The following is a 22,575-nucleotide window of genomic DNA, read 5'->3' as shown; positions in this document are numbered from 1 at the left end:
GCTTGCACCGTCCTGAAGATCATGCATTGTCTCCAAGAGTGGATGTGAGATCGCGTAATTTTCAGTCAGGGCAACGCCATTGAATGGCCTCAGCGGGCACCTGACGTTACACCTTCATATTTTTATTCTCTGGGTACACAACGGAAAGATTGTCTTGTAGGACAACCCAACGAGCCGGGAAGAACTAAAGGATGATCCCTCCGAGCAAACATAAGCGGCATCTCACCAGAGAATCGCTTCAGAATAGTGGAGGAAGTAAAACGCAGTCTATTCATGCACGCGGCCCGAAATGGTAGCCATGCAGAAAAGCAGCAAATGTGGGGCTACGAGCCAATGTATTGACTCATATGTATATCAGAATAAAATTTTATAAAATGCTCTTTCATATCATGTCCTATTTATTTCTATCCATCGCGTATTTTTGGCGGTGTGGCCAAAACAAATGATGACCTTACTTTTGGGTTGCTGCCAAACGCATGCTTATAAAACAGCTCTACACCCGTTTCAAATGACCCCGATGCGAGGGTCAATTGAACCAGCCCATGGGGTCAATTGCACCTATCCTTAACAATGGGATGTTTTCCTCTTTAAGGGCACTTTCCTAAGGAGATATTTTGTCCGGTTTACTTTTCCAAATGCTACATTCAATAGGTCGTTGGAAAGCTAAAAGTGCAAAGTTCCTCATAATAGGTGACATAAAGTACATAGACTATGGTGAAATGGGCGGATGAGAAAAATGAGAAATATCTAAGGCTATAGTGTGCTTTCAAGCAAAAGGCTGGAGAAAAAGGGGTCAAAAATTGAGCTCTATTAAACTACTATTTCAGTTTAAAAGCTCATTTCAAAGGTGGACTATTTCCTTTAATATTTACAGCCCCTGAACAATAACCATTGCAAAGGTCACCGGGGTCCATTGAAACGGCCTGTGGCCCTGTTTCAACTGACCCTCAGAGAAGCGTTTCAATTGACCCCATCCGCTCCCGCCCATCTCGAACGCGCCGTAAAGCACATGTCAAACGAGCTGGAGGGACGGCATCATGCTGAATGAAGGGCCAAATAAGGTGTTATTCCGGAGCCAGGAGTTCTTCTTTCAGCAAGCAAAGATATATGAGATATCACAAAATATTCATAAGAACGATTTCTCCCAAACGCCCCTCAAAAACACAAAAACAAGTGTCAAATCAAAATTACCGTCCGTTTGCCGCCCAAACGCCGTTGACAAAGGAAGTGGTCGAGCGCGGATGCGCAGTGGTGTCGGCAACGCCATATGTTGCATACTGTTGAAAATAAAGCCATGTTTCATCTGACCCCGTGTTTCAACTGGCCCCGCTCTCCCCTAAATAATAAACCATTTAGTACAAATCAAATATATTCAAAAATATATTCAATATGTTCATTTGTACTAATTGATTTATTATTTACATCATTATCCAATCTGTCATGGATACTCAACGTAAGTACGTCAATATTTACGTCCAACTTCAAACGGGACTAGCACGTCGTGGTCCAGTCGGGATCTACAGTATATGAGTCATCTCCAACTACTGCTATTTGCCCCATTGCGTGGCGATGTGGTGCGTGCTTTCCGCTCAGCGGATCCATATTTCCGCCGCACGGGCCGGCCTGCGGTAACGCAGACGGGTTCCCGGCTGTGTGCCACCTTGGCACACCTGTAATTAGGAGCGTGGGTGGACAACGCAGCCCGCAGCAGAGCGGCCGGCTAGCCGACCGAGATCTGCTGAGTCACTGTCGCGCCTCTAAAGGCTCAGCAGGTACGCCACGGCCACACCAAGGGCCTGCTGAATGGCTCAGCAGCCATAACGGCGAAAACAAGCTCGCTGCTGAGGAGGCAATGGCAAATAGCGCAGGACAGCAGTGGTGCACTTACAAAGTAGCTGCAGGTATAGGTGATGAAGCGATAGAACCGAAGTTAATTGCGCACTGTTGTGGCCTGACGCATGTGTTACACTGTTTCATTTCAAAATAAGTTGTTGTTAGACATTACATCACATACTTATGACATCTGCGCTGTGTTGAATTGTTGTGTTCGTGCCATTAAATATCTGATATTTTGATGCAACTAACGGCATTACCGGTATACGGCATTAGTAATACGCTGTTGTGGAATGGCCCTGCCCATGACACGATTTCATGTGGATTATATTGTTTTTGAACCTGAAAAATGAAATAACTACATGCATAGTTAAGCGACATTCTCTGCTATGAAGCCCTGGTATTGCAAACGACAAAGCACGGGCGGCAAACTCACAGATGTCATGCCTTAGATCCATTGCCTTGAAGTGACATTAATTGACCGGTCCGTATCATATTATGTCCACTCTTTTGAAAGACTGTGAGAATAGTAGGCATGCATGTAAGTACCTACGCCTGTTTCATGACAAGCATGTGAGGTGTTTGCGTGATGAGTAGTACAGATGCGGCGCGGATGACCATGTGTCCACCAGTCTCATGAGAGAGCAGACGCACACACTGATGTTTGGTCATTCGGTCGTAGTGACGGATCCCGCCGGACTCGTGCCCCCAGAGGGCGACGGTACGGACTGACGTTGATGTTGTCAGTTTGACGAATCCCGCCGATCTCGTGGCCCCAGAGAGCGATGTTACGGAATGACGTTGTTGGTCAGTTTGACGGATCCCGCCGGACTCGTGCCCCCAGAGAGCGATGTTACGGACTGACGTTGATGTTGTCAGTTTGACGAATCCCACCGATCTCGTGCTGCCAGGGAGCGATGGAGACGATGACTGCTAAGCCGGGCGGGATGGCTCTGAACGGTCTGTCGGAGGCGTCGCCACACGGTCGGCACCGGCTGTCCCCCGGCGCGGCGGCCCAGCACCAGACGCAGCACCAGGCCTGTCACCAGTCGCAGCACCAGGCCCGGCACCAGTCGCAGCACCACCATCAGTATCAGCCGGTGACGCTGGAAATGTACCGACAACTGTCTGGCTCAGGTCAGTTATACCGTATAGGCGCCGGCAGAATGTGCAGGAAAAGTCGTGTTTTTCCGTGTCTCTGTCTCTTCCGTATTTCCGTGTCGCCAAGAAAGTTGTTTGTTTGCTGTTACCCACTAAGAAAATCAGTTAAATGTTTTTCTTGAATACATCCTTCAGTAACGTCAATATATCATACACAAATCGTGAACAAAATGTGGACAAAATTTGTCAATATTTTTATTCGTAATTACGATGTGACCTGAGAGTGGATCTATTTATGACCATATTCCATAGTTCAACAGTCAACAGTCAACACTCGATCCTACAGGATCGACTGATTGGCAAGGTCAGAGCATGAGCCTAACCTGAAGTCAGATATGCTAGATGACATGCTGTATGAGACAAAGCCGTTGTACGTAATAACTACGATAGTCTGACTTCAAATTCTGATAACCTACTTTGGAAAAAGTTGTAAAAGGACTACGGAATATTTACTCGCGATGCTAGAGCTTATCATTGATAAGCTTTGGTTCGCTTTGTCAATCGCGTTAATTAAAAGAAGGGATACTGACCCATGATTACCTGACCTATACCTCTCCTCAAACATTCGGACGTTCTATAGCGATTTTTGACACTAGTAGTCAAATTCTGTTAATTCGCTACGTGGACCATGGGAGCTTGTTATGAGGAGCAGGGACGTAAGAACTTTCCACGGCCATTCTATGTCACTGCAATGGTGCGGCGATGCACATATGTTTTATCAGTGCCAGTGAGCCTTCTCTGAATGCTCAGCTCATAGTGAAGCGCAGGACTATGCTTGGTAGTTTCCAGCGTAGTGTGCGGTTGAGCCGTCGACTTTCAACATGCCGTTAATACGACATAACTACAGACAAATCTCTCGGCGCCCAAATCACTCCACCAATTCGCTACACAGTCCCTACAGCTCCACCCGTCGGCGGTCGGGTCGGTTTCCGTCACACTGACAGCGACACTTTCGGTCCATGACCTGGTGCCTGCTCGGCTCGGCCGTCGGCGCCGCTGTCGGCACTCCTGGCAGGCCAGAGCGGCGCGCCACCGCCGGCGGTAAGACGCTCCGACCGGCCGACAAAGCCGATTGCCGGATTATGACGGACGACGCCGGCGCATTAGACTCGCGATGAGCTGCAGGGCGTGAGTCGGTCGACGGCGGATCTGCGAATAGATCAATTGTTCGACTCGGCTGCCCCACACTGGACCTCGCATGCGGGTTGCGAGTTTTTGGGTTTTCGGTTTTCTTTAAAAGCAAATAATATAATCTAGGCTGAATGACCCACATTACCATCTAACAAGCGAGTCTGCATGTTTTTAGCTTGCGAGCGACCTTGCATCGCATTCCAAAAGTTGATTTTGAGTCAACTTTCGATTTTCCTCGCTGCGAGGTCTGCGAGTTCTGCGAGGTTTGCGGGTTTTTCGTTGGAGTCGAATTTCGGTTCCTTGCGCTGGTATTGCGACTGCATGTAAGCTTCTGAAGGTGTACCGGTTTCACTGCATACATGAAGTTATCATAAGGGAGCGATATAATCACTATGAATTAGTATTATGCCCGCAAACTCAAAACCCGCAAACTCGCAACCCCATGCGAGTGTGGGGCGGCCTTTAGTGAGTCTGTGTGTTCTTTATAGACTTGTGGACTTTCTCAGTGCCTCGAGATTGAACTCTGAAATGTGGACCGAATAAAAGCGGATGCCAACTAGCTTAAGACCAGGCTCTACTCTTGCTAAGCTCGGAAGTCTGAGGGAGTTATAATTTTTATGAAATTCACCGGATAAAATGTGAGCATATAAAACTACTTTTTTTGACAATGATTATAATAATAAGTGCAGCGTTTCCAGTGAAGCGTTTCAAGTAGTTGGGTTTTCCACATCCATTTACTTATTTATTTATTTGTTTATTCAAAGAGATTGCCAACAGGCCCTTAAGCCCACTTACCGGCAAAGTCAAGCATAGCCCATAGGTACATTTCTCGATAAAATACATATTGTTAGATATTGTTATAAGAGAGCAGAAAAGAGAACAGAATACTAATTCAAATATAAATAGCAAAACAGATAAGAGATAAAAGAAAAAAATCCTTTAACCCGCGCACCGACGGGGGTCTGCGCCAACTTAGTACCGACGGGGGGGGGGGGGCGGATGACCGCCCCCCCCTGAGATCTCGAGAACGAAGCAAGATAGCGACAAGCGGTAAACGGCATCGGATACGCACGGACAAGGTCTACAATTTTTACTAAGGTCATTTTCAGGTCAGGTCAAAGATGACGTCACAGGGGTCGAAAAAGTCAAAATGGCGGCGCTAGATATGGAGAGGGTTTTTCTCGAATAACTTTCGAAGTAGTCAAGATAGGAACAAACTAAGGGCATCATCGTGATCCTCTCGTCAATCCGCATCGAATGATATATATGTTGACCTCGAAAGGTCAAGGTCAAAGGTTGACCTCAGGTCACGTGACCTCGAGGTCATCATGTATATCATTCGATGCGTCTTGACGAGCTGAACACAATGAGACCATCCGCGCGGCTGTATCTTGTTCCTGTAAGGAGTTATTGGCAAAAAACCTTTGGTGACCTTTGATGACGTCACATGACCTTACAGCTGCCCAACAGCAAAACAGACCTCAAGGTAGTGAAGGTTGATCGTATGTGAAGTCATGTATGGTATATGGGGCCATTCCGACCCGTTTTAGTGGTAAAAACAGGGAGTTGATTTTTCCCCCATTGACTTATAATGGGGAGGTCGCGAAATTGACCTGACCTTAGGTCACCGACATCAAAATTCCGAGATATACAAATTGTAGCTACTAATGACCTAATAACATCCTGCGACTTTCAAAGGCCTCCGACATCTACTGTAGCTCTGGCACGGTGACAAAGTTGCAAAAAAGTGACTTGAGGTTGGGTCATTCAAAGTGACCTGGTGACCTGACCTTAAAAGTTAGGAGGTTCAAACTTGCACACCATGTGTAAAATTGATGAGAGAATAGTCATACCAAATTTCGCGGCGCTACGCGCCGCGGTTTTCCCGCTATCCGCGAAAAACCTCAGGGGGGGGGCGGATATCCGCCCCCCCCGTCGGTGCGCGGGTTAAGGCTCTTGTCTAATTACATAGTAGTATCAACTCGCACAGGCAAGATAAGTCAAGACAAGGCCAGTTAGTGGTCGCAACACTGCCCAAAAATAGCAACTAGGCATGCATGTATTGTTGGCAGAAGAGCTCTTTGCGGCATTCGTGTGTCGAATTCGTGTGTCGAATGCAGTAGCCACTCGTAACAGCGAATGAGCCTCGTGTCGGTTGTGTGCCAGTTTTGTCAAACCGTGTATGCTTCGCATCAGTCGAAGGTAACTGGTCTTCCTCGCTCTTTTTTCAGTGTCGTTTGTCAGTAGCTAGTCATTTTAGCGTTGTTGCCTTACTGATGATTTTTTTTTATTCCGTATCCATTCGAAATCGGTCTTACACTGTAATTTAACTCTGACGCTGGTTCCGATCTAGTTCAACTCGAACTCGACACAGAACATTCCGAGTTATGATGGACTAGGAGTGCCCACTGACCTTGCAACTGCTGTTGGACCTTAAACTAATAACTGTCCTCGCAAGAATACTTAATATGTGCCTTCCATTATAAATAATGCATAAATGCAAATGTCGATGAAGCTTGAAGAGATGCGTCAGTGCCAGAAGTAAGCACCTTTGCACTGGTGGCATTGCAAGTGACATTCGGACATTGCAATGTCCTGTCCCGTTATACTGCTAGAACTCACGTGTCCCACAACTGAATTGTCACATGGCGCTTACATGCCTGCCTCTATTCATAAGTTCGAGCTTAGCCTTGAAACTGCGACCGTGAATACTTTCCGCACTTGCAAACTGATTCGGATATCGGAGCATCAAGCCTGTCTTCGGCCTTTCTCCGTGCCAGCGGTCATGCTGTAAAACCGGTCTTGGAATTCAGTCCTTCCGAAGTGGGTGAACTGTAACCAGAAGGTGAGCTGCAACCCCGTCGGACAGGAGCTCTGCGACCGCCTCAGCCAAATTTAGACTCATGGGAAGTGAATTGCGCATCTTGTGCCAATTTGTGCTGGGAATAAGCGACGTTCGCAGTGAAAACACGCCAACGGCAACATCGGGTTTGTTTACGCCATATTCGTGAAAAGCACAACGTTTGGAGTTCATGCAATAACTTATGCCTTTACGCTACAATGCTACATTGAACTTTAATTATATGAGAAGTGAATTTACGAAAGCGGAAAATCGTCAATCCGTATCAGACGCAACGATCAGTTCTTTGATAGTTGCACCACAACACGACATAGATAGCCCATAGCCGTTTTGGCCATCCCACACACTACAGTCACAGCAGGAATCGGTCCTTAGTTGTCTAACCACTTCTTTGTGCCATCGGTTCAATATCAGCATATAGTCATGTGGCGCGTTGCATAGGTGGAGAGTTGTGCCGAACTGGGGATGCTCGGGCGCCGCGCCGGCGCAGCAAATCCGCCGCCGCCCTATCGGTGACCTTGAACTCTGCCGTCAGTTGCGGCTCCAAAGCCAGGCATGCGTGGAATTTGGAAAGCTCGAGCACCCCCGTCCAGCACAATTCTCCAATCTCCACCTATGGCGCGTTGTCTTCGGCATCTGGTTGGAATCTATGGCCTTAAGTGAAAAAAAGCACCCGATGACAATTTATCCAGTTCTATCCAGTTAACATTTAACAAAGGCGTCCCAGCACTCAACACCGGCACAATCACGAGTAGCCTGTACATTGCACGCGTACACTGTACCGTGTATGTACAGTCTGTATTGAACGTACCGCGCAAAGTAACGGTGGATCCATCAAGCCTGACCGAGGAAGGGCCCGCTATAATTTGAAAGTCACCGAACCAATTGACCTGGGGAATGGACGAGGATGCCAATTGCTTCGGTGACTGAAATTTAGCAGGCCCTTCCTCGGTCAGGCTTGATGGATCCACCGTTACTTTGCGCGGTACTTTTAAGACAGACTGTACAATTTACATCGTACATACGTTCGACTATGATGTCATGTTTTGCCCACTGAAATTCCATTCGAGGGGCGCTTTGGTGGAGTGACATCTTGAGCCTGCTGTGTTCAAGCCATGCACCTCTCGGGGAAGCAGTGCTCGATCTGTGCACCTCTCGAGCCAATCCACCTCTCGATCCAGTCGTGCTCGATCCGCGTACCTACCTCTCGAACCAGCTGTCTACGGGGATGGCGCAAGGGCATGGGCCGATTGATCGATGCGATAGTGAGTGAGCGCGCTATCTGACCATGACGGCCGCGGGTCAACGGTCACTCGTCAGGGCCGCTCGCCGCTCCTGACCACTAAACACCGGTCAGCACTGATGGCTGGTCTGGGTCACCGGTGGGTTACCAGTGCAGTGGTCAGATCTAGTCCCGACCAATGATCAGTGGTCAGCAGGCTTCTTGGCAGTGGCCAAGGCTGATTCGGGTTGATAGTCAACGATCACTGGTTAGGGTTGGTCCCGGTCAATGGTCAATGGTCAGGGTTGCTCCTAATCGGTGGTTATTTATTGGCCAGGAAGCTGGTCCCAGCCAATTATCGGTCAGGGATGGCCCCGGTGAATGTTCATGGTCAGGGTTAGTCCTGGTCAACGGTCAATGGTCAGGATTCACTGTGTTTACTGTTAATTGGTTATTTCACCAACTGCAGTTCCGGTAACCAGTCGATCATCTTTTACAGCTTCTTCTGGTCATTATTTTCTCTCGTTATGCTGAAATGATATTCTATCTTCATGTATTTTCCATAAAGGAAACGTTTCAAAGATCTTTAATATGTGCCTTAAAATCTCATAGCCCTATTTTTGTGAAATGATTCCCAATCGCCCAGTAACGTGGTCTGGGGACTGCAGCCACCATGATAACTCAATATTGCACTGATGACTGTGTAAGTACGTCGTCCGAAGCTGTCGAGTTGACACATCTAACCCATCTGCACATGCATCCATATCCATCGATCAAACATCCATATGCAAATAACTATGATTTGTGAAACTGCATAAGCCGCAACATCAAATTTATGTTTGTTATGTGTAGTGTACTTTTATTTGCTATACGGGCAAGGAGATATAAGGCATGATATTTATATCTAAGCAAAATTAATGTCCGTATGTTTCGCAGATGGTTCATGCTCGCCAGGTCTGAACGTCCTATGCCGCTGGTGCTATGTATGTTACGAGCCGTGTGCGATTCCGACGTCCATAGCAAATGATAATGACGGACAGTTTGAGAATACTCCCGTCAAGTTACGGATCAAATTATGCTGTGCTTACGACGTGGTATACCTACGAGAAATCCGGTAATCCAGCATTCACTGCCGCTTCATGGCACTGCAGTTGTGTGCGCCTGAAAGTAGACCGTATATACCTACCGCATCACCCGTGCAGTACGATTTCATGTCGCTAGATGGCATTAGTAGTGCGTGCCTGAAGGTAGACTGTACCGCATCGCCCGTGCAGTTGGCTTTCTTGTCGCTAGATGGCAATAGTAGTACGTGCTTGCAGGTAGACTGTACCGCATCGCCCGTGCAGTTGCTTTTCCTGCCGCTAGATGGCATAAATAGTGTACGCCTGAAGGTAGACTGCACCGCACGACGCGAATAAAAACGGCGCGGCCACTCCTAGCTATAAGACACGACACGGGCGATGCAAGAGTGCAGTGAATCAATCGTACTAGGTAAATAGAGGAAGGGTGTGAGGTACGAGTACTTGTTCTTTAGCTGATCTTTGACACTTTGACTGATAAAGTAAAAACCCCCATGATAAGTTTTACTACGGTCTCAGAATCTCATAAAAAAACAGGGCCATGCTGTCGATTCAGCTATACGCGGCGTGGAAAGATATCAACCGATCGAACTTCAGAACACCGGTTTTAGTCTGGCATTAATTAGATCACAAATCAGCCGTCTGGCCGGTTTTCAAATCATCTGCGCCTCGGGGAACTATTCGAGAGAGCCGGCCGATTTGCCCAGCCTCTCCATGTTGTCCTAGAGGCCCAGTTCGATGTGCATACTGCATAACCTTGTGGCTATTTGCGCCACTCGTGCTACTGCGGCTGGTGGACTTTCATGATGAAACCTCATGAAAGAAGGCAGTTTGTATTGACGACGATGTTCTGACGTCATCAGCCATGTTTTGAGAAATCCAAAATGAAACTGATGACGTCTGTTTTTGATAAATTTAAATGATTGATGTCACGAGACTAGAAGCAGCGCAGAACATGCATAGGCTCGCGGAATCTGATGGCAAGTGTTATACCTACCGACTCCCACCCTCCCATCTGAACCGTTACAAGCCTTCTATGACGTCACAGCGCTGCTGACTAGACCGTCCTCAGCCTTGTGACGTCACGGTTACACAATGTCCCGGTGTCGAGCCGCGGAGATTTCTCCAAACACCATGACAGTACGCTCGCAGCGCGCGTCAATGCCGGGGGCGCCGCTCTCACGCCGCTTCCCACGCCCGTCAATGTGGGCGTCAGCCGAAATATGATATAGGTTTGAGGTCAGTCGAAGAAATGATAATCAAATTTGAGCCCCGTACTTTTTATAAGCGTCAGTGGTGCTTATGAAATTGAAAACAAGGTACGGAAACTGTGCATCGTTCGTAAAAGGGCCAGGGCCCTGGGTTGATATTTGTTGTAACCGGTATGAACTATATTAAAACGGTCCAAAATTTCAGTGAATTTTGCTCGGGAAAAACTGTCCTTGAGAAATACCTACTGTTGGCTTGGTGCGCAACGTTGATTTGCGATGAAGTTTAAATGATTGGGCCTGATAATTGGGTGAAATGACTGGGATTGGGTACATTTTAGGTCGTATCCCCAGAACATCTCAATGAAGAAAAGAACTAGAAAGTCAATGAATGGTTTCACAGTTGACTCACCATATTTTAAGACGTTTCATGAACAAGCTTTTCAGGGTTGCTTTAACATTGTCGCTTCTTGGCTTTTTTTGTGCTTTGAAGGTGTCCGATCAAACTTGCTTGATAAACCCGTGCCGCTGAATTCCAATTTTGAAGATGATATGCAAGAACCGTCGCCGTCCTACCTTAGGTACCGGTAGACGGGTGTTTGACTACCGTCTCTGCTAGCGTTCAGGTATTTTACATCTTTATCTGAACACCGTGTCTGCGATGTTTCAGGCATGGGGAGGCAGGTCATCAATCTCGGTCGTATTTCAGGCATCGGGAGGCAGCTTTCTGACCGTCGTCTCTGGCACACAGAGACAAGTGTTTGACCACCGTCTCTGTTGTGTTTCAGGTATCTTCGTGTTTCAAATACTTTCTGAGTTGACCACCGTCTCTGTCGTGTTTAAGCTCCCTGACCACCGTCTCTGTCGTGTTTAAGCTCCCTGACCACCGTCTCTGTCGTGTTTAACCTCTCTGAACACCGTCTCTGTCGTGTTTTAGATACCGGGAGGCAGGTGTTTGACCACCATTTCTGTCGTGTTTCAGGCACCGGCAGGCAGGTGTCCCACTCGAGCAGCGCCGGCTCGCTGGACTCCGAGCCGCCGACGCCCGTGTTCCGCGCCTACCTGACGCCACCGCCGGACCAGTCGCCGTTCCCGTTCCCGGCGCGGCCGGAACGGACCGCCTCCGGCCCGGAGACGGAGAGCACTCCTCGGGCGCAGCCGGAGACACCGCCTACGGCACCCGGCCGGCGGCAGACCGAGGTCCTCAGCGAGAACCAGGAGACGCAGCCGAAGCAGGTGTACCAGGAGACGGTGCCCAAGCAGCCGCTGCGCTCGGAGAGCAGCGGACGGTTTTTGTATCCCGACCCGGCGCCGCCGGGGTCACTGGCCTCCGATCCTGAGCCGAGCCCGCCGAACGGCAGGCCCCGGTTCCCGTACCCGGGCTCCGAGCCGGCGTCAGCTGGGAGCGAGCCGCGGCACCCGTACCCCGGCTCCGAGTCCGGCCCGGTAGGCGGTGAGCCGCGCTTCCCCTACCCCGGCTCCGAGCCTCAGTACGTCGAGACTGATCCCAAGTTCGTGTACCAGGAGACGGAGCCGAAGCGGGCGGCGCCGCGACCGCCGGGATGCCGGCGATATTCGTCGGAGGCCAACTCGCCGCGGCCGCGGCCGCGCTGCTGGCTGAAGGAGGCCGGCAGGAGCCAGTCGGACGAGCCAGCCGGGCACCGTCTGTCCGAGGCCGCTGCCGCTGCCGCCGCGGCCGCCGGCGGCCCCCAGGTGGACGACTCCAGCCTGGACGCCGACGAGACCGGCCAACTGAGCGTCAACAGTGACATGCGCGGCATGCAGGCGCACGTGCAGAACTCGAATCATGTGCACGTGGGACCCAAAGTGTTCGACCAGCGTCAGATTCACGTGGATCGGGTGAACTCGCTCAATGACCATTCCGTTCACCACCAGTGCGTGCAGACCAAACAGGAGAACATTGGCGCGATACACGAATACGTGCAACACAAAAAGGAAGTGCATAATACGACTGAGAACATTCGAATCGATCGCATTGAAAACAAAACCGAGCACATACAATGGAACAATACAGAAATACTGCATAACACGGGCGGAGCGATATACGCGAATCGCTTGATCCTCAATTGTGATTGCAAACAGGTAAGGGGCCACCTGAAAAGATTCGTCGTTCGTTTGAAGCGTATTCATTGTCTTTGCATGGGCGAAAGAGCTGATTCCATTATGGCTTCGACAGTAATTTTGCTTCAAGTTATTGACTCATGACTGCAATATCATCCATTGCAGAAAAAGATCCGTGCTTGGTTCAAAACAGGGCTGCGGAGTCAATGGATTGTCGGTGACCCCGATTCCAACTCCGGCTCCGGTTTCCAAAATCGACTGACCCCGAATGCGACTCCGGTCAGAACTGTCGACTCCGACCGACTCCAACTCGGCACTCCGCAGCCCTGGCTCAAAAGGCCGTTTTATCAGCATTTAAGCGAGTTGATGTTTGAGTGGCAGCCCGTTCCGTTGCCGCGGTACGTATTCGTTAGTAGTGAGTTCATTTCGCTCTCGCTGACCGATGTCCTGGTTGCTGCTCCCAGTCGAGTCCCACCTCTCCGTCACCGAGCCAGCGGCCCTTCCAAGAGGCCTACAAGTTCCTCAAGACGCGCTACATCTCGTTCACGGCGCTCTCCTCGCCGCTGCCCTGGTACGACGGCATGGTGCACGACATCCGGAAAAGCTGCATCGACTTCAGCATGGTATCCATGGGCGGCAACTCGAGCACACAGTCCTACGGCAGCGTCGAGCAGCTCGTCAGAGACCAGCAGGTAAGGACGGCTGACATATTTCACCGTTGTAGTTGTCACGGGGTTCCCATATAAACTCTTAATGATTTCCTCTTTGTTCGTTCGTTTTGTTTTTATTTTACGCATTGTTCATAGCTTCTCATTGTCATAGGCGCGGGAGCCGGGGGGGGGGGGGGGGCAGTGGGGCAGCTTGCCCCCCCAACTCTGGGGCCGTGGGGGCGGTGCCCCCACAGCTTTGAGACGGAATACCACACTGTTTTGCAAATGTTTTCTTTTTTTGTTGAAAAAGCCGAGGGGTGAAAAATAAGTGGCCTAAAACCGGTGAGAAAACTAGATTTGGGGGTACCGTAACCCTAGGTTAATCTCTATTATGGTGTGCCCCCCAGTCGGAAAGTAGTTCCCGCGCCCCTGCTCATTGTTATCTTCATCGGTCCATGAAACTTTTCAAAAATTACACTGTCCTTTTTCGAAATGTGGTAAAACTGCTAGTCCAAAATCTTGTAACATTTCGTGCAGTGCACGCAAGTTTCTCGCATTCGGCTCATTGACTATTAAATTATTATATATCTCACGAGCTGGTGGTGTGTGTTCTGTCTAGTTACAGCAGCAGTCAAAAGCACTGCGTATCATTGTGGAAGGCCACGCCGGCTACGGGAAGAGCACGCTCGCGGCGCGTGTGGCTTTCGACTGGGCCACGGGCGCCGATTATCTGAAGGAGTACAGCCACGCGTTTCTCATCTACCTGCGTGAGCTGCGCGGACCGCTGGACGAGCACATCCGCGAGCTGCACTACCCGCAGGAGCGACCGGACGGCGACGCGTTCCTCGAGTACATCACGACCAATCCGGAGCGCGTGCTCTTCATCTTCGACGGCTACGACGAGCTGGCCGAAGATCTCCGCAAATCGATCGACAGCATCATGTCCGGCAATGCGTTCATGCACAGCGGCGCCCTGCTGACGTCTCGGCCCATGCCGATGTCGTTCAAGAAGCACTGTCAGTATGTGAGTCTGGTCGGTTTCGACGCCGCCAAACAGTCCGAGTTCGTGCGACTTGTGTACGGCGACCGGCCGCAGACGCGCATCGAGCACTTCCTAAGTGATCTGGAGCGCGACCGCAGCAAGGCCGAGCTGGCCCAGTGTCCCCTCATGTGTCTGCTGCTCTGTGAGATGTACCAGCGCGGCAAGGCGGGCGCCCACGCCACCAAGTCGCAGGTGTACCAGGAGCTGTTCCACTACCTGATCGGCAAGGCGGTACACCGCCGCCATCCGCAGCCGTTGGCGGAGGAGAGCACGCGACTGGCGGCCTCCTACCAGCAGGCACTGGCCGCCTTTGGCGCCTTCTGCCTCCAGTGCTTGGCCACCGACCAGCTGACGTTTCGCAAGAGCGACATTCCTGCGGGCTGCGGCGGCGATCTGCTGTTCGAGATCGGCTTCATCGTCAAGTGCCGCCACTTTTCGTCCAAGATGTGCAGCGAGACGTTCTACGAGCCCATCCACAAGACGTTTCTCGAGTTTCTGGCCGCCCAGTACCTGTGCAGCATCATCGGCGAAGAGGAGACGCTAAAGCGTGAGCTGCTGCGGCTGCGGCAGGGCACCAGCCCCACCTCTGTGCAGCTCATCCTGCAGTATTTGTGCGGCCTGCGCAATGCGGACGCCTGGACCGTCATGGACCAGCTGGATCTGGACGGCACGTCGCGGTCGGACCGTGACCTTCTGTTCAGCCTGCTGCGCGAGGCGGGCGAGACAGAGCTGAATGTGGCGGCCGTCTGCAGACGGCTGCCGCAGGACCGCGTCACCGTGTACGGCTCCCACAACCACCTGGCCATGTGGGCGCTCTGCCTGTCCTCGCCGGCCAGCAAGGTAGGCAACGTCGAGTTCCTCTGGGACGTCGGCAGCGGCCGCGCCGGAGACGAAATCGACGAGCTGGTGGCTGTGCAGCTGGGCTTTTGGTCGGCACTGCAGAGCTGCGCCAATATCACCGACCTGCGCGTCACCTTCATCTACGGCGAGTCGTCCGAAGTGCCGGCTGCCTTCGTCGACGCCATGTGCGAGTGTATGAAGCACTGCGCGCGACTGACGCGGCTAGAGGAACTGCACGTGAAGGCCACCGCGCCCGACAGCGGTGCCGACGCACTGCTGCCCGTGGTCAGCTCGCTGTCGCAACACGTGCGCTCGTGCACCTCGCTAAAACAGCTCACCATGGACATGAACCTGTCGAGCGAGATGACGAAGCAGCTGTGCACCGGCCTGGTGCACGTGCCGCGCCTGCAGACCCTGCGGATCCTGCGGCTCTTCTGCAACGCCGGCGGATACGACGCGCTGGCCAGCCTCATCGGCGAGCACATCGGCATCAAAGAACTCGAAGGTTAGTACCTGAACGTTTCTTCGAAATGCTTATGAATTCGTCCTCTTTTGCTTGGTATGAATAGAATGACTCGGTCATGTTTGATTAAAAGAAACGCAAGGTAGATTAACATCCAATTAATAGCATAATGTGGACGTCTGTCGTCCGGATGAGAGGAACATTGAGGAGCGCCATTACCCATGCGTCGCTTAGCGCTTTGTGTCACCAATTTACGTATGCAATGCATCTAGCGTGCCTTGGTTGACGCTATTAGATATGAGTCATCTCTCGGGGTATATGTAACGCTAGGCGCATAAATGAAAACCGCAGAGCTGAGCCAGACATGAGTCACGGGAACTCCGAAAGCGTTCAAATGTTGTGCCATGCTACGCAACAAAACTTTTATTGGGAAAATCATCTCCTACCTACTAGTTGGATTTTTCTTACACGTGTTGCGGAGAGTACTTACCACTTGATCTGGCTGTGTTTCCCGATGATTTACTATGCGCCCATGGAGAACGGTAAGGCTTCCGTCTCCAACCAGTATCATACGCAGTCACATCCGGGAAACTGGTCCCATTCTTCGCGGGCTGTCACGACCTCGAGAATGTGACGTCCGATTCCACGAACACGAGAGCGCGCTAATCACGACATGCGGGCGGTGCCTTGGCGCACGCTCACGGTTAGAACCAGGCTGGATTGGAGAGGCGTTTAGCTGCCCTAGAGCGCCTTGTTAGAGCCCACAGACCCGGGCCACAGCACCGGGGGTTCCCAGAGCACATCGGTCCCCGGACGCTGACCCTGACCGGTATCTGTAGCTCCGAGAAGTGAGCAGGGCCGCCGAACGAGGACACACTCCGCACGACAGGCTCGCGGCGGACCTGCCACCAGACGGCAGAGATGTGATGTCACACGGGGGAGGCACCGGCCAGACCACCTCATGGCCTGGGTCATGAATCAGGATGCACCTTTGCAGTGGGCCCGTGTCCGGTGTGACCTGCCGAAGCTGGTGACCTCTAACGCTGGGCGGAGGACGGCTATCGGCCGCTCGCCGGCTGCTCGGCGGCCAGCCGCGCCCCCGGCTGTGTGACTAACACTGACAGGCCAATGATGACATGACTCGGGTGGAGCGGGCGCGCCACGCTGGCTGCACCGTCCGAAACTCTGCACTCGCACCCTCGCGACGCGGATATAGACAACAGTCAAATTAAAGTCACAACTCATCGATTCTACAACCAAATGTTTTTTTCTCACTGCGTTTGTTTTCTCAGAGCCAGAGCTGGTACCTACACATTTATGTACACAACATTCTGATCGATTAACATGGCTGATTACTGATTAGCAATGGTGAGAAAACTTGTTTGACATTAAGCTGATACCGACAAAGCAATACAATGCCAATTGTAAACCTATTTTCAGCATTAGGGCAACCTGATCGTCAACCCTGCACCGCCTGGGCTATTTCTCTACCTACGACAGCTGACCTGCTATCTCGAGAACCAATGGTCGCATCGAGCCTTGCGAGGCCGCGTGTGAAAGCTCTACACGAGACCTCCCTAAAACATTCTTAAGACCTCAAGACTGAGGTCAGCCTTCGGGTGAATCAATCAAATCAAAGATCATATTCTGGGGCATTTGCATAACGAGGCTATGAATGGCGGAAAAGGTCACTAAGAGACAACAATACAAAGAGTCGCGATGCCTCGTTAGAGATGGATTTTTGCGTTCATGTTGCGTTATTTTGCGTCTTTATATGTCTTAATTCGAGGTCAAGGTCACGTCAGGTCAGGTCAGGTCACGGAAGGTCACCTTATGCTGCGTGGATATGCAACACATGCCTTAGGGGTTGTATTTCTTGCCGGATCCGATAGTCATACTTATATCACTCCTAAACTCACTGCTCCGATGTCTAAACTTACGAGAATACCTATGTCACCATACCATAAACATTAGGGTGCATCGTCGAATTTTGATTATCTTTAATTCAATCGTCACTCATCGATTGTATTGGTAACTGCCATGCCTGAAGCCATAGAATAACAATAAAACAATCTGGGACAAGTGCAACTGCTCGGAGCGGTTGAACGGAAGCCTGTGTAAGCTTCGTCAGGACAGCAGCACATCTGGCGATCTGTCGTGATCCATATTGACCTGGTGTGACCTCCGGCAGTATCGGTGGCGCTGGCGGACGGCCCGACAGACCTGAACACCACTTCCATCACCCAGCTGAAGCGCAATGCCATGCAGCGCATCAAGGAGATGCCGCGCCAGCAGAGCAGCCCCGAGCTGGCGCACAAGCCGCTGTGCCGCGCGCCGCACCGCACCGGGCCCGACCAGGAGCTCGAGCACCTCAAAGACGCGCTCTCGGTCAACCTGAAGGACGAGAGACGCGTGCGGGTCGTCGAGGGCGTCTGGTGCCTGGTCGACCCGTCAGGTACGTGCGCCGCCAACGAACAGCGGGGTACCTACAGGAGGGGATGCGTTATGAGGGAAGTTGTCGACGGTTTCTGACCTGAATTTGAGTGATTGATCGCGTCTCCTTTGTCACGAGTTTCCATTTGGGTTGTGCCGTAATTGTCACATCTGCATATGATACGTGATTTGTTTTATATTTATGATTCGGGTTGTGCCGTTAATTCTCACATCTGTATGATACGCGTTTTGGTTTTGATTTATCATTCGACAGTGTTGTTTATCAGTTATCACTTGTCCCAACTCCCAAGTTCCTCGCTCTTGCCGTGCATACATGCACACCACTTCATATCCGCTTCCTGAAAGGCATTCTCTGGCCTTCGGTGTACCGTAACTACTGTGATTCTGGCTCTGGTCAGGCCCGACTGATTGACGAGCTAACCGAGGTAATACCGGGTACTGGCGCACATAAACACTGCCTTTTCCGACAGAGTTTGATCACGTCTGAGGACACACCCGCTCCTCGTGACACGTTTGGCGGAGTTTCGGCCGGCCTTGGTCGGAAGGTCGGTGAAGCTTTGCACGGCTGGTTAGCGCCTTGACTATAAGCTGAGGCGGCGGTATCCTACCGCCCAGTCACTGACCGGCCATCCCTGACTCCGGTGCTAGTTAGTGCAGCGTGCTTCGCGTGATTACTCGGACGGAGAAAAAAGCGTGCACCGGAGGAAAATTACACGGTCAAGTAAATGTCACAATGGCTGCGGCAGAAAGACGTGCGGTTATTTGAGTGATGGATACTGCTTATAGTGGTGGCGTTAACTCCGACTTGATCTTATATAACATGCCATACCTTGCAGCCAGACTAAGCTGTTCGGTGTGCTGCTATCCAGCGCGTACACCACATTCAGTTCTAGGAACCAAGTGCGCCCGTATGAGCAAGGCTATCTTACTTCAACAACAAGAGTAGTATTTATTGAATTTCAAGTCCATTTGTATTGTTGTTATAAACTTTTAACCACTAGTGACAGTATACTGTTGCAGCGAGTGAGCTGAAAAAGCGCAGCACATCATACAAGGAGCCGACCAGTAAAACAAGGAGTCGAAATGGGGAAAAGAAACGACAAACTGCATGGTGAACAATGAAAGCCCGAAACAATTTGACGGTACAAGCATGTTGGTTATAAGGAGAAGACCCTATTAATCGATCATCTGTTCTCCATGTTCCATGTTCTCCCACCCCACGACTATACCCGCAGTCCATGTGAACAATCTGTATCCCTACGTCGGGCCTATCCCTTTGCGATTGCTTGCTGCACCTGAGTGTCTACACCCTTGCCCCGTCAGGGTCTCCCGGTCTACCTTTTCCTATCCACGTGTGGATGTGTGACCAACGACTATCCCCCTATAGGCTCCTGTGGTCCGTATTCGCTGCCCATGTGTGACTGTGTAGTGGGTGACATGTACCCCCTCCCTCCCCCTGCAGGCTCTCGCGGCCTGTACCCGCTGCCCATGTGTGACTGTAGTGGGTGACATGTACCCCTCCCCCCGCAGGCTCTCGCGGCCTGTACCCGCTGCCCATGTGTGACTGTAGTGGGTGACATGTACCCCTTCCCTCCCTGCAGGCTCCCGCGGCCTGTACCCGCTGCCCATGTGTGACTCGATCAGCCACAAGGCCGGCCACCACAGACTGCTGAAGGCAGTGCGCTGCTGCGGCGCCCGCCTCGAGCGGCTCACCATCAGCCAGCAGACGCCGATGAGTCGGATCGACTTCGCCTGCCTCGGCGAGGCCATCCGCAAGTCCGAGTCTCTGACGCACCTGACGCTGGCTGATGTCACCAAGGCCGCCAACCTGTTCCCCCTGATCACGGCGCTGCCGACCACCAAGCGGCTGGAGAGCGTGGTGCTCAAGTCGAAACAGGTGCAGATGAACGACTTCCTCTTCTTCGTGCTCTGTCGCTGCCTGGAGCGCAACAAGTCGCTGCAGGAGCTCAACATCCAGCAGTGGAAGTTCACGCTAGAGGTGAGAACTTGGCTGGCTGTGTAGATTCACTTGTCTTTTGAGCCATCCCGTCAGTGGCAGTTGTCGCATTACAGATCAACTGATTATAAAGAACTGAAGAAACGCTTCAGGCCATGTAGACACGTTTAAGCTTCAACCCATCTTGGTTAGCTTCTGGTCTATGAACAAACGCAAGTTCTGGCCTTCTAAAGTCGCCTATTAAAAATGGACACAATAGAAAAGCCCCAGCCGTCCGCAGTTGGAAATCGAGCAGAATCGTATCAGTATCTATCCACGTTTAGCAGTCTATGCGTTTGACCGATTACCAGTATCAATCCCCGTCCTATCAGTCCGATCACCGAGCAGTCTCAGTCCGCGTGTCAGCACTCCGCAGTGTGCGCGTCTGACCGTCCGCTGGCCCGTGTCCACAGTCGGCCTCCTCGATGGACTATCTCCGCTCGCTGATGAAGAACACATCTCTGAACGGGCTGGTGATGGCCGAGTGTCGCGTCTCGCTCGGCTATCGGCTGGACGAGTTTGCCACGTTTCCCAGCGCCAGACTGAGCAGCCTAAACCTGTCCGACTGCCTGATCGAGACTGCTGGAGGCGGCGTGAGGCGTGCCGCCGGCCTGCTCCCGCTGCTGCACGGCCTCTCCGCGCTCAGCAAGCTCAACCTCAGCGACAAGGCGGCGCCGCCGCTCAACGATGCCGGCGTCAAGGCCTTCTTCGCCGGCCTCTCCGGCTTCAAGACGCTGCAGGAGCTGTCCATCCGCGGCTGGCGGTACGACGTCTCCAACCCGGACACCGTCTACAACGAGACCAAGACGGCGACTAAAAAATGCGGCCGGCTCACCACCGTGCGCATCGACAACTCGCACTTTTCGTCCCGCTCCACCGAGTGCGGCAAGCAGTGGCTGGTGCAGGCCCTGGCCACGGGAGTGCCGCACCTGCAGGAACTCAGTCTGGCGGGGCTGAGCGCCGGCGAACCGGTGGGTGGTGCGCTCACCGTCACGCAGCTCGACCAGCTGGCCAAGATCATCACCAAGGCCAAGTGGACAGGCGACGAGCTGCGGTTCATCATGGACCGACAGGCGATGGATACGTTTGTCGAACTGACGCGCGTCTCCTCTCGGATCGAAGTCGCCACCGAAGGCCGCGCTGTCACGTTCAAACGCTCGCGCGTCGGACAGTGGTGGATGCTCAGGAGTAAGTAGGCGGTGGTCGTGCAGGACGGCTAAATTCCACCCCGCCACGACGTCTGGCAGGCAGCCGACTGATTCAGTGCAATGTGCAATGTGGAGGTGTCAAGCGTTTGACACCCGACAGGTGCCGTGGAACGCGCATTCAGTGCTCGAGGTGGGACGCTATCCGCCCAACGCTCACCCCGCGGGAGATTTATACGACACCGGCTGCCGGCACGACCTGGAGCATGTTCACCGAGCTACAGCCTCAGACCGGCGGCTCAACCGACGCAGAGATCGTCAATACTCGGCACGACAGCCTCGGATGTCGCTCCAAACAACCGCCATCCGTACCATCCCACCCCGGTCTGTCGCCCCACCGGCTACATTAGCGGCACGTGACTCCGCGTGACCCTACGCGTGACCTCGGTGACTGGTCACGAGACATTGACCTGTGAGATCAGACACGTGTCATCAACCGGCGAGGAAGCATCCGGTTCGCGCCATGAGCGCTCGTCACTGCGGCACTCAGAGTCCCGTGCCTGTTTGAAGTAGTGGTGGACGGGCCTAACGCTCCAAACGGTTTGTTGTCGCGCGCTGTTGTTTGTTGTGATGTTTTCGACGAGTGTCGGTTCTGTGACCCGGGCCGGAGATTCTGTGTTGGTGCTCACGGCACTCCGTGGCGAGGTGTTACTGTATGTATTGTATCCGATATTGTTTGTCAGGCGCCGCGACACACTCGCTGCCGCGCTCGGTTACGAGATTATTCGTGTGGCGTGACCTGTTGAGGCGACTTACGATGGGCTGTGTGCAGTGGGTTCAGGGTGTGTCTCGGCGGAGGCTGGGCGATGACCGGTGAGGTGTTCTGACCCGCCCGGGAGAGTGTCAAGCCGCCGGAAACAGGCAGCGAGTATCACCGACGTACGGGAGATCAAGAAAGGTCGTTCCAGTACAAGCAACTACTATGTGAGGGACGCTGCATTGATGTGCGACGATTGTGTTGGTGTGTACGCATCAGGTCCCGAATGTGTTTTGTGTGTGTGTGCTTAGAAAGGTGCCAATTGTTTACGTGTCACGCGTCATGAAGTCGCATCCGATTCGCATGTTCTGTGTTACGAATGGTCAATGTTTATCATCAGACATACATGTAAGATATAAAAAGGTGGATGTTATTAAAGACGCCAATATATGCGTTGTCAATGATGCATTCAACGAGAACTGTTTGATGACTCTCCACAGATCACACCTCGTCTTTTTAACGAAAAGACGACGTGACCGCTTTAACAGTGATTGCCTGCTGCAGGCTTCGGTGTCCAGGCTCCTAGTCACTGACCTCGACTTGGCTTGCTTTGCATAGCCCTACTTGATATACGAGACGATTTGACCAGCAA

At 52.0% G+C, this 22,575-nt stretch overlaps 1 protein-coding gene across 2 annotated transcripts in view; it reads left to right on the top strand.

The window, feature by feature from the left end:
- Positions 1 to 22,397, top strand: part of LOC122386735 — a 37,901-nt gene extending 15,504 nt beyond the window's left edge. The window contains exons 2-8 of one of the 2 annotated variants that reach the window (XM_043376241.1): positions 2,745 to 2,970; positions 11,477 to 12,597; positions 13,041 to 13,268; positions 13,846 to 15,613; positions 17,763 to 18,026; positions 19,627 to 20,024; positions 20,435 to 22,397. In XM_043376241.1, coding sequence (XP_043232176.1) covers positions 2,751 to 2,970; positions 11,477 to 12,597; positions 13,041 to 13,268; positions 13,846 to 15,613; positions 17,763 to 18,026; positions 19,627 to 20,024; positions 20,435 to 21,217 — 4,782 coding nt within the window. In that variant the 5' untranslated portion in view covers positions 2,745 to 2,750 and the 3' untranslated portion in view covers positions 21,218 to 22,397. The remainder of the gene's footprint in view (positions 1 to 2,744; positions 2,971 to 11,476; positions 12,598 to 13,040; positions 13,269 to 13,845; positions 15,614 to 17,762; positions 18,027 to 19,626; positions 20,025 to 20,434) is intronic. The other variant, XM_043376242.1, reaches the window with a different exon arrangement.
- Positions 22,398 to 22,575: the final 178 nt, after the last annotated feature.

Source organism: Amphibalanus amphitrite, unplaced genomic scaffold (assembly GCF_019059575.1).
Source record: "Amphibalanus amphitrite isolate SeventyFive unplaced genomic scaffold, NRLGWU_Aamphi_draft 000261F_arrow, whole genome shotgun sequence".
NCBI lineage: Eukaryota > Metazoa > Arthropoda > Thecostraca > Balanomorpha > Balanidae > Amphibalanus > Amphibalanus amphitrite.
The sequence above is the reverse complement of the archived record's forward strand: the minus strand, read 5'-3'. Positions and strand labels throughout refer to the sequence as shown.